At 39.2% G+C, this 11,509-nt stretch overlaps 1 protein-coding gene across 2 annotated transcripts; it reads right to left on the bottom strand.

The window, feature by feature from the left end:
* Positions 1-1,689: 1,689 nt before the first annotated feature.
* ptpn2a (protein tyrosine phosphatase non-receptor type 2a) lies at positions 1,690-10,890 on the bottom strand. 2 transcript variants are annotated; one of them, XM_008291945.1, is made up of 9 exons: positions 10,681-10,890; positions 9,311-9,401; positions 9,121-9,221; positions 8,875-8,973; positions 7,215-7,352; positions 6,722-6,931; positions 5,176-5,340; positions 2,530-2,720; positions 1,690-2,219 (listed from the first exon to the last, which is right to left on the bottom strand). In XM_008291945.1, exons 1-9 carry the CDS (start codon positions 10,735-10,737, stop codon positions 2,033-2,035), a joined length of 1,239 nt encoding a protein of 412 aa, XP_008290167.1. In that variant the 5' UTR covers positions 10,738-10,890; the 3' UTR covers positions 1,690-2,032. The 2 variants fall into 2 exon arrangements, with proteins under 2 accessions (XP_008290167.1, XP_008290162.1); XM_008291940.1 differs by having other exon boundaries at positions 2,530-2,723; positions 10,681-10,818.
* Between the last annotated feature and the right edge of the window lie 619 nt (positions 10,891-11,509).

The following is an 11,509-nucleotide window of genomic DNA, read 5'->3' as shown; positions in this document are numbered from 1 at the left end:
CTTGAAATATTGAATCAATTCCTGGAATCCACAGTGAGAGGCCTCCAGTCTGGCTGCATTGATTTAGTTCATGGTCAGAATGAAATTATGACTGGAACAGCACAGCAGTGGAGGGCTGGGCAGAGCTGTGGGTGGGCTTTCCTTTCTGCAAAGCTGCTTTGCCAACATCGAGTTAAACAAACACAAAGAAAGGACACAGGCAGGGTTTGGTTTTAAAAAAAAAAAGAATGTTTAATTTTTAAAGAAGTATTTCATGTTTTCTTAGCTTTGTTTTTTTTTTTTTTCTTCCCCAAAACACCTCATCTGTCATTTTCTCACTGCAGCTCAGCAGTGTACAAAACTCCCCTGAAATCTTATGTGGAAAATAAGAATGAATAAAATGTTACAGTCAAACATATGTCTTCTGGGTTAAATGAGAAAAAGCAAAAGCCAACTACAGCCATTCTAACATTTCAGGAGTCAGTACATGCTAATGACACATTTAGGTGTGCAGTCGACTCTTTAACAATTTATCGTACAACACCTCAAAGCCGGTCTATTCAGTGCAGACTTGTTATTCATGTTTTGTGGGACACAACAGCTCAAACAGCTCACATAATCCTCTTTCTGTACTGATCCTGCTGGGAAACCTTGGAACACACACTTCTTTTTCTTTTTGTTTGTTTTTTTAAGTTTAACTCACTTCAAGGCACATTAAAAGCTATGTCAACCAGCAAACAAGGGGTACAGATGTGACTGCTATCACTCTCTCCTGACTTTGAATGTACTCCAGGGTGCTCTGTCCCGATTTCTAATTTGCACCATTATAGCGTTAGATTGGTCCCAGTCAATTAAAAGCCAATTAGGTGATGCTACGGGCTCAAATTAAGGAGTCACAGACACCTACAGACACACACACACTCACACACACACCTACACACCTACAGACACACAATTAAAAGCCAATTAGGTGATGCTACGGGCTCAAATTAAGGAGTCACAGACACCTACAGACACACACACACCCACACACGCACTGCAAAGGTTCTATGACTAGCATCACTTTGTCATACAGGTGTCAGTTATGTCACAGATCCAACAGAAAGTACATTCCATAGAACTGGAGTACAAAGGTTTGTCTTTTAACAGCTTGCCTGGCTGTTATCTTTCTAAAATGGACAGCTTTGCTTTGGTTTCCTCAAAAACAACAGTAATAACCTGAACATACACACATGAGCCCATCCAGTGGGTAAATGCATGCATTACTCGGAGGGACCCGGCAGTATGCATGAACCATGTGACAACCAAAACCTATGACAAGGAAAACAAAAAACAAAAAAAACAAAATGTGCTCATATAACAGAAGATTAAAAGTTAACATTCTAGCTGAGTTTGAAACATTGGCAAGGCAGCTCCCTATGAAGTGTCCAGTCACACAAAAATATATATCTGGCCATATTGGGATGCCCTGCTAAATGTGAATGGAAGAACAAGTGGTGCTCTGGAAAACCTCTAAATGCATGCATTTCATTACATTAAAACAAACAATCAAAAAGAAACATCCCATAGTTGACTTCTCGGCCCGGGAGTTTTCCTACTCATCTATGGTAGGATCGACAGTCAACAAAACTCATTTTGAAATGCAAAATGTAAAACGTGTCCACAGATGATCAACACACATCTGACCATTACAAATAAAGAATGCAAAAATAAACCTGTCAAAGTATTTTTTTTTCCTTTGTACTGTACCTTTAGTACATTTCTTTCAAAGCCATTTTGCTATGACACAGTACATTCATTCAACAGTGACAAGAAGGAAAGGAAATTAAATCATCGTGCTGGCACCAAGATCCTGAGATGTTACTATTTTTGTTAAGATCTTACATGAAAAATATACACACACTCATTTGATCTAGCGCTCCCGCATTTTGACCTTAAGAAATAAATACCCTCAGTTATACACATATTACCATCTAAATCTACCTAGAGAAGAAGTACCTAATCCCAGGTACCGGTGCAAAATAGGAATCAGTTTTAAGGGACCCAGAGTGTTTCACTGGGAGTACATCCAGCACAGCAGGCCGACAGCCAAGGCTGTCCCGACACCAACGTTGAGCAGGATGGGCCTCCAGTACTGCCACTTCTCTCGTTTCCTCTCCGAATCCGTCAGTCTCTGTTTCATCTGCTGGACCCTCTGTGCAGTGCTGGCAATCCTCTCCTCACGGTGTCGCTTTCTCACACTGAAATAAGAGACAGTTTGAGTTAAATGGTCAGCAAAAAACTGTGTGAAAAAATCCCAGAAATCTCAGGCACACTGTCACTGCTCTCCCAAAGAATTACTATACAAAAAATCTAACTGTAGGAAGGAGAGGAGGGTTAGAGTCTGATTACTCTGTGATCAAAAAGTCAAGTCAAGATGAGACTTTACAGTGCAAATGGAAACAAAGATGTGAAGTCTACAGCCAGAGTAGTATTTTCAACTTTTTTTTTCCCTTTTCTGATTTTGAATCTGACAAAATTCATTGCAAGAGGTGCTGAGCTGTTGCTTACTGTCCAGAGTTCTGTGCCACGTTGTGGTCTTGGCTGTCTGACTCTCCTGCCAGCAGGTGGTCTCCTGAGGTGTCCTGTGGTTCCAGACAGGGTCCATTGGGCCTGTTGTCATTGAGGTTAGGTCTGGGTGGAGGTGGTGGAGGGGGCAGATCTGGCTCCAAGTCATCTCTGGATAGCATTCTCAGCTTGTTCTGCTACAGGAGATGAGTTGCAGACACATTGAAAAAAACAACTTTCTGCCAACTTAAGACAGAGAAGAAGACAAAAGTGCATATGTTGGTAAAGCTAAGAAAAATAAAGTCTGGATGTCAAAGCGAAGAAAATATTTTGGGTTGTCCAAGATATCTCTGCACTCGAAGACTAAACTCATCTTTGTTCTTAAGTTTTTTTTAGTTACAGGCTAAAAGAAATAAGGATAGCTAACCATAAGTAATAGAACAATAAACAAAAACGAGATAATATAAATCATTACAATAGTTTGTGTGTGTATAACAATACAGTCACATTTTAAGCTACCCAGGCTGCATTTAGCTATATTGCTTTAGCAACCATTTGATTTTCTTAGTGCTTGTGCTCTGAACAAAGACAGCCCAGCTTTTTGAGACTAATAAAATATCAGAGCTGCTTTTTTGTAACAGCTGTGTACTAAAATTTGTAATAACGCTGCCTTTTTAACAGCACACATGGTGCTTAACACACACAGTCACAGGAAAAACACTGCTATAAATGTCATGAGTAAAACAAATGATGCCTAATTTCCATCCATTTTAGGTTCCCGGTATTGTGTGTGCTGCCTCACTGTCGTACTTAATTGAATAGAGTCTTTTTTTTTTTTTCGAAGTTGTGTTTTATATCATGACTATTAAAGATTTTTTTGTTGTTGTTGATACAGTGCAAGAAACTTCAACATTTCTGCAGGATTCACCACCATGTCCAGCTGAAGTAATAAGATGTTCAATATTACAAAGAATGCAATCTATTACTCATTACACAATCAGGCTGGCTAAATTATGAAAGAACAAAGAAAAATCAGCATGAATTATATCGTGTGAAATTATTGACTCTCCTGCCATTTTTTAGAACCTTTCAGCAGTCGTTTTTAATTCTAAGTAAAATTAATGTGAACCAGACAAGGGATGTAAAAATTGACAAAGTAATCCATTTCTGAAAAATCTTCATTTAGGTTAATTGTAGGTTTTCCAAAGCTCATATTTGTATCTTATGAGCTGATGAGCTTCCTGTCAACTGGAGCTGACTTAATGATTCGGATTCCCATCTGAGTACCTCCTTCACTGCTGCCTACCTCTGTCTATCAGGGTAAACAAACACTTCACACTTATATTAATTGATACAGCTTGACAGCACATCGCCTATAAGGAAGGCGGTGATTAGACCAGAGGGTTCGTTGTGGAATGCAAGTTTCTCCCGGCGTGTGAAAAAAGAACCAGCATGTTGCTGCAGCCACAGTCAAGTTTTCAAAATAAAGTGTTACAAGCAGGGTAGTCAAAGTATTTCTGTCAGCTTTAACATGGCTCGATAAGCAGAACGGTTACCAAAAGTTGGGTTTGCTTTCACAGAAAAAAAATAAAGAGCCCTTGTTTGTGTAATGCTACTATGGCATCCTCCTGCATTCTTCACAGCAGAGTCGTGAGAAACGCTACATACCATGGATAAATAACAAATCATCATGAACTATACACGACAATAAGCACGATTGGTCCATGTACAGTCAAGGTAATGAGTCTGGGTAACCATGTTTTACAGAAACATATGTATTTTCCTGTTATTTCCGACCTTTTGATTACAAAACGCCTACTATGATCAAATAAATGAAATTAACGAAAATAACTGAAACATGTATTTGCTAATTTTACTTTCAGATTTTATCTTTTTGGCACTAGCTATTTTCTTTTAGTGCTGGCTTTGGAGGGTGCAAAAAAATTTCTCTATACAGGATAAACCATGCCATTGGATGTGCGCAGTGTGACCATATTCTGAAAAAAACAACAACAGAAACCAAACAAACTCCAAAATAAGTCCCTGGAGCTTAAAGGCCATCTAAAATTCTCCTTGTCCTGCTAACTTTAGCAAGCATGACAATAGTCACAGATAGTAGCAGTAAAACAGATTCCATCCCTCAGCCTTGCTTCCCTTATCATGAGATGCACCATGTGAGTTGACAGGTCAGCCAGCCCTGCCTAACGAATTTTAAGATTAGATGTGAATGCACAGACCTGTAGATCGGATCCAGAAAGCATATTCAGATAAAGATCCCACGTCAATTCCAGGTATAAATAGGGCATGAAAAAAAAACTGATTCCTTTCCTTCTGGTTTATAAACTCACAGGCCTCAATACCTCCAATTGTTTCTGATGTCAGTTTTTAAGAGAAACTGAAAGCTTGAAACTGCAACAGTGCCTCTGTCCTGCTTTGGATTAACTCTGCTCATACATGATTGTAAAGGTCAACTTAAAGACTGAAAACTCAACCCAATTAGAGCCTCTGCCCTAAAACTACCATGAGTGAGTGGTTTCTCCCAGGAAGTGGAGCTCATCAGCAAGGTGTGAATAGTTTTGTACGAGTCCAAAAATGAGCCTCAGACCTACACAAGCACTGTCTAAATCCACAACCTTGGGACAGGGTTACCTGTGCTTCAGAGTTGTCTGTCAGGATGAGCTTGGCCCCCTCGATGACGGCCATATAGGAGAAGCGGAGCTGGTCGGGGGTCTGGATCAGGCCCATGCGGTATTCTCTCATGCTCAGCAGCACCCTCTGTATGTCCACTGATGATGGGTTCTCCCTCCTGTCCATCTGGAAACAGATAAGGACATTTATAGAAAACAGCTGGAATACCTGTGCAGGGTTTTCATCAAATACTGAATCACATCAGATTGCAACATATTTCGGGATTTTTTTTGGTTACAATATTTAAAAACTGCTATAAAACATAATTTGTAATTGTTAATTGAAATGTAAACATTACAAACTCACCTCGTCTGTTTTATCAGGACGATGGGGTTGTGGGTTGATCAGATTTAACTGACAGTCACCAAACAACTCACCAACTTTGAGAAGCTTTTTTAAAGCTTGAACAACAAAGCCAAAGTTTTGTTGAATTTCAGAGTGAAATCAAGACTGTTGAACTTTAGATGTGCCAATGGACAAATTTGTTTAATCTTTGCTTTGGCTCCACTGTGGAAATGCACACGTGTTGTGAGTAATTTTTGCCACAGCAAAAGTTTGTGGATATTAAATCTTGTTCAAAGGCCCCCATGAGATATGGAAAAAAAAAGCGGTTTTATGCGCAAATATTTCATAAAATGGCAACGATTTGGGAAAAGTCCAACTCAAATACAAATGAATGTAGCGGAACATTTGTCTTCTTGCCTACCTCATCTCTGGACCAGTTAGATTAGCCTTGTCACACTGTAGGCGCGACTGACATAAAATACTTTGGCACTAACAGAATTAGGATTTTGATAGCAGAACTTTAACTTGAGCTGAATATGTTTTTTATTGTTGTATTGCTGTCATCCACCACCGACTGTTTCACTCCATTCCTCCATCAAGGTCCGTTTTTGTTTTTTTCTTTACCCTCCTTTCTAACATTCTAGCCAAGCAACCTGACAGCTGTTAGGGTGGCAAGGGTGCATATCACTTTGCCACAAATGCCTTCAAGCAGTTAGTTCCTGGTTTGATTCCCAGCAGGCCCAGACCTTTACTGCCTCTTATTCCCCAGCTCTCTTTTCCCACCTCTCTACACTGTGTCTATCAAATGAAGAAATACCCTAAAAAATCATCTTTAACAAAAAATAGATCAATACTTTTCATGCCATGGTGCAAATTAGAAAATAAAAAATGTGATAGCTGGACTTTAATTTGAATGGAGGAGGTAAGAGTTACTAATGAAACATGAGGAAAACAACTTTTTCCAGACAACCACCTTTTCTGCTTCAGTGCACAAACCTCTTCCAAAAAAAAAAAAAAAAAAAGCTTTGTGCTTTTCGGTCTTATACCAACATGCCCCAACTTCTCTATCTGCCCTTAAGTAAAATAATAACATGAACATCTTATCTTACCCACGTGCAATAACATGAATTTGTAAGCAATGCTTTATCTCTTTGTTGTCAGCGCAATGATTAGGCAGCAGTTCCCTTTCACACTGACTGCATTTCCTAAAAACAGCTCTCACCAGGACCAGGCAGGTGTCCACCAAGGCGAAGGTCCCTGAACGTCCAATCCCAGCACTGCAGTGCACCACTGACGGGCCGTGCTCTGGGTCCAGAGAGCTGGACTCCCGAACCTTGAAGAGGAAGTTGAGGAAGGAGGCGGGAGATTCTGGAACGCCAAAGTCAGGCCACGTGGTGTAGTGAAAGTGGTAGATCTCTCTCGACTCGCCCGTCTGTGATAGAAAATGTGGAATGTCGGCCATGAAACAGAAGGGGGATGCATTGTATAGACATGGTGAAATCACACCATTTTCTATCTACTTAAAATTAGACTTAGATGCTGGAGTATTGGTTAAGCAATGTCACAATAGGTCAAGCAAAGCAATAAGGATTTTACTTTACAGTACTGGGCTGACGTTTTCTAGCTCAGGATTCTGCAGTTGTCACTTGAGAAATGACTGTCTACCTTCTAAGTTTAAAATGGTTGTGATGCAACATTTTCCTTCCCATGCTCACCTTTGTGTTTTGCAGTTCTAGCACTCTGATTGTGTAATGGGATTGGTCTTCCTCTGAAAGTAGCCTCACAACAAACCCTGTGTCTGTGAAAGACATCTGTAGCTCATCTGTGGTTGGCCAGTACTGCGCACACTTTTCCTGTGAAGACACAAATGACTTAACTCAGTACTGGAGCGAAGTGTAAAGTATTGTGTGCAGGAAGGACATACAAGGACTGGGTATTCATCACTGGGTAGGCAGACTATTTTCCCCTGTGCATGTCATGAATTCATTCTCTCCATGACAATAGAGCACATTACAGGAGCCTTCACAATCCAGGGCTGATCAAACACTTTTAATGCTGATTAACTGAAAGACTCGCTGTAAACTGACGGTAAACACTTGCTAGTCTGGCAACATTAAGGCTACTAAGACGTGTAAACTCACCATTAAAAAATAACATCTGAACATGTAGTTGCAGAGTCCCCAAATATGACAACCTAAACATCTATTCAAAGCAAAACAGTATCCTTTCTCTTCAGAGCGGTGGAGAATTCTCAACATATTTTTCTGTTCAATTGGCTTGTGTGCTGCATGAAAATATTTAGGCTTTGTGCCCAAGTCTTAAAATTGTAGGGAACCCTGATCAGTCGAAGCCTGTTATTAAACTCAATGGTACATGGCAACAGTCATAAACATAGCCTACAAAGCATTACAAAACATGTACTCGATGTTAATATTTGAACCTGATGAAACTTTTGGAGGCAATTGTAAAATTACCCTCCACTCAGAACTGAATTTTACCTGTTTTTACTGTGCAGAGAACTGCACATGTTTTCTGTGTTCTTTTTAGAAATAAGGATGTGCATATACATGTAGGACTTTGTGACATAACTAGTCTGGAGCCAGTCATGGTCACTATGCATTTTATACAAGTGTGGTGTAGAAACTTGTTGATTATTAATCAATTACATGCGTGTGCAAACATATATATGTGGTATGTGTGTGTGTGTGTATTTTTGAGAGGGAATAACTAGTATAACTTTAAAGCATTTTTTAAAAAAAGAATATAACTTTTACCTATGTCTGAAACTATGATTGGATCTGTAAGAATTTAGAGCTTCAAAGAAACTTCAAAGAAGGTCTAGTGAAGGTGACCATAAAAAGCTTGTTTGCAGTTTATATCTCTAAGTAGAAAACTATCCAGTATGACTTCCTGGTAGATTATTTTTGAAAAATAAGCAACTATTTTGACAATCAACTGTTTGAATCATATTTCAACCAAAAGCTGTGAAACTATGCCAAACATTCTCTGACTCTACTACCCTCCCAAATGAGAGAGCTTCCTGTTTTTCTGTATCTTATATAGTTGAAAGCTGACTTCAAATTATGTGCTATGACCTTTTTTAAACCCTGATAAACAGAGAAAAACTGTAAAAATAAAACATGACTTTAATACAAGCAGTAAATTATTACATAAATACAGAGAGATTTAGGCTCAGTGGACATAAGAGTTTCAGACAAACTCATGGAAAAGACTAATCATGCATAATGTTCTGTGTCTAGCAAGAACACTACTGCTATAATAACATCAAGACATGCCTCTCAGCACATTTGAGTGGAACAGGACAGCAGAGGGACTTTAGTTGTGAAAGATATGCAGGTGCTGATGTATACTTACCGATCCTTTTTCAATCACTCTGTTAAGCATTATGACAGCTTTGGTACACTGCTCCCAAATCATCAACCAGAAATGACCACAGGTATTCCTCAAAGGTCCCTGTCCAAGCAAAAATAGGAAACATGGAATAAAAACCCAATCCAGTCTCAATCAAAAATGCGCAAAACATCACAGTGCAAACATGCGTATTTTTCTTGAAGTGGCCCACAGATTTACTGTACACTGCTCGTGCTCCAACCTACATACCTGAGAAAGAATGTAAGCTCTTTGGGCTTCTTTCACCGTGACTAAACTTGCATTGATGTAGTCATTTTCAGAGTTTTCAAGTTTTACCCGACTGTGATCATCTAAAAGCAAACCAGAGATCACAATTACAAAAACATCATTCTTAGTAATACAAACTGTCATTATTAGTCCCATCTGTCATAAGACTCACATGGGCTGACATCTCTGTAGCGGTTTAAATTCCGATTCGCTGGAAGTTTTGCCACTTTGTAAGGGTATTCACTGGCTTGGTTGCGGATCTCCTGTAGCAGACAAGAAGACATACGGGAAGTTAGGAGCATCACTTCATGTTGACTAAGTCGACAGCAGCAATGTGAGATGAATTGTGTGACAATCTGGTGAATGCATGAACCTTCTGAGTGACTAAGGTGGTGGCCAGAAAGAATAACCACAAATAAAGTAAATACCACACAGATTAAAGTATTTAACACAATAGGACTTTTCTGAAAGATCTGTTAGAACTGATCTGCTTTGTTTTTTTTGTCATTGGTCAAACTGGTACATTGTAATGCCATAGGCTGTTGTTTTTACTAGACAGCCTTATTGTGTGCATGGGTGCAGCCAAAGAGAGAAAACAGGGAACCTTTTTTTTTAATAAATGGAAGTAAATGAGAAGCTGTTTCACCGATTACAAGCAAAGCAACTGAAGAAAAAAAAAACGTTGACACACACCATCCACAAAGGATGTAAACATGACAAAAACAGCTCATCTTTGGATATACACAGTACACTCTGAATAGATGTTGAGACTGAATTTGTTGAGGTTTTTTGAGCTCTCAGCTTGACTGGAAGCTTTTAACGTTAGAGTGACAGGTTTTATCTCATGAAATCATTTCTTCACAGGGACTACAAATTTCCCTCAAGTTATCCAAAGGCTGCTATTTGTCTGGCTGCTATGATAACACTAATGCTATATCTTACTGTAGAAATTGGTTGTCTACAGTTATTTGTACCGGTATTTATTTTGTTTGTTTTTTTTTGTTTTTTTTACCGTTTCTTTGTAACTTCTCAACAGAGTAACTGTTAGCTACAAAACGTCAGTTAAGGGAAATCCTTCAGTTCGTGGCTACAAATGACAGGAAAACAGCCAAAGTTAAATCGGAACAGAAACATTATAGACGAAATACTGGGTTATTTGAGACAGCTGGTGGTAAAACGTACGCTTTTCACTGGAAGCCCTGATGAGTTCTGAGAAACTGCAGCTGACGTCTGTTAGCGTCAGCCGGTATTAGCTAACCGAGCTCAAACTGTGAACACTGTTCCGCTGCACGTTTTCCAGCTACGGAAGTCAGCGACTACTAGCGCGAATTGCTAGTTTCTCATTCGTCTCCTCGAGCTGCACACCAATGTACGCAATGTGATGAACTGCATAACTTAACTCAAATAAACTAGTCCCCCGTAAGGCTAAAAGTAACCAAATACTGACAGAAGTGTCTAACGGGATAGCTATCAAATTAGCTAGCTAAGTAAGTTAGCAACCAATCGTCATAGAAACACGAGAGGCCCTGTGTCCCGACTTACATTGTAAAGGTTTTGCCATCTCCCGGACGAGTCAATGTCTTCAAATTCTTGCTCCATTGCGTCGTAACTAGTGAACTGAGACACTTGAAGGACAATCTCAGTGTGTTCGCAGCACCGTTCACTAACTTATTCTTTTCTGTCAGCCATCTAAACAGCACTGTGTGTAACCCTAGGAATCCCTGCGGGGAGTCTGCTGCTCCTGCACAATACTGTATGCACGCTGACTGGCTCGGGTTGCCAGTTATGTGTTTATCACAACCTACCACAAAGATGATTCCGGTATCATACTGCTTTGTGTTTGTGCTCTTTCATGCATATATCGACATATATCAGCATTGCTCGTGCAATAAACTGGGTTTTTAATTATGAGAGCACGCTGAAGTTAATCTTTTTTTTCTTTTTAAGAAATGTTAGCCTTTATTTATTTTTATTATTATTTTTAAAAAAAGAAAAAAGAAAAAGGAACATTTAAAATAATACACAAATATATTGAAACGCACTGTTAAACATATATGTACAGATAGTTTTGCCCACGGTCCTGTACTCTGAAATTGTTGAACGTGAGTGGCCAATAGTGTAACATTCTGTCAAACCTGGCAACCCCAGTTGACCGGGGGAGGCACAAAAATGTTACTATTATGTTATTTACGATTTTTTTTTATTAGGTTGCAATGTTTTTTTAGATTTAAAAAATAGATTCCGGTTGCCGTTTTTTAAGACATGATATGTTTTAATATATTTTGTCGTATTATAAAGCACGTGAAAGTGAAAACATGGTTTGAGCGTTGACTTTTCAGTCGGTGTGCACATCAAACGTGTGTGAATGCGC

Source organism: Stegastes partitus, unplaced genomic scaffold (genome assembly GCF_000690725.1).
Source record: "Stegastes partitus isolate 25-593 unplaced genomic scaffold, Stegastes_partitus-1.0.2 Scaffold18, whole genome shotgun sequence".
NCBI classification, from domain to species: Eukaryota; Metazoa; Chordata; class Actinopteri; family Pomacentridae; genus Stegastes; species Stegastes partitus.
This window is presented reverse-complemented; position numbering and strand designations above follow the sequence as displayed.

Coding starts and splice junctions, on each gene's coding strand:
- ptpn2a (XM_008291940.1), bottom strand. CDS start 10,737: ATGGAGCAAGAATTTGAAGACATTGACTCGTCCGGGAGATGGCAAAAC. Junction 9,402..10,680: donor GATGGCAAAACCTTTACAAT/GTAAGTCGGGAC, acceptor TGTCTGCTACAG/GAGATCCGCAACCAAGCCAG. Junction 2,724..5,175: donor CAGACAACTCTGAAGCACAG/GTAACCCTGTCC, acceptor CATCTCCTGTAG/CAGAACAAGCTGAGAATGCT.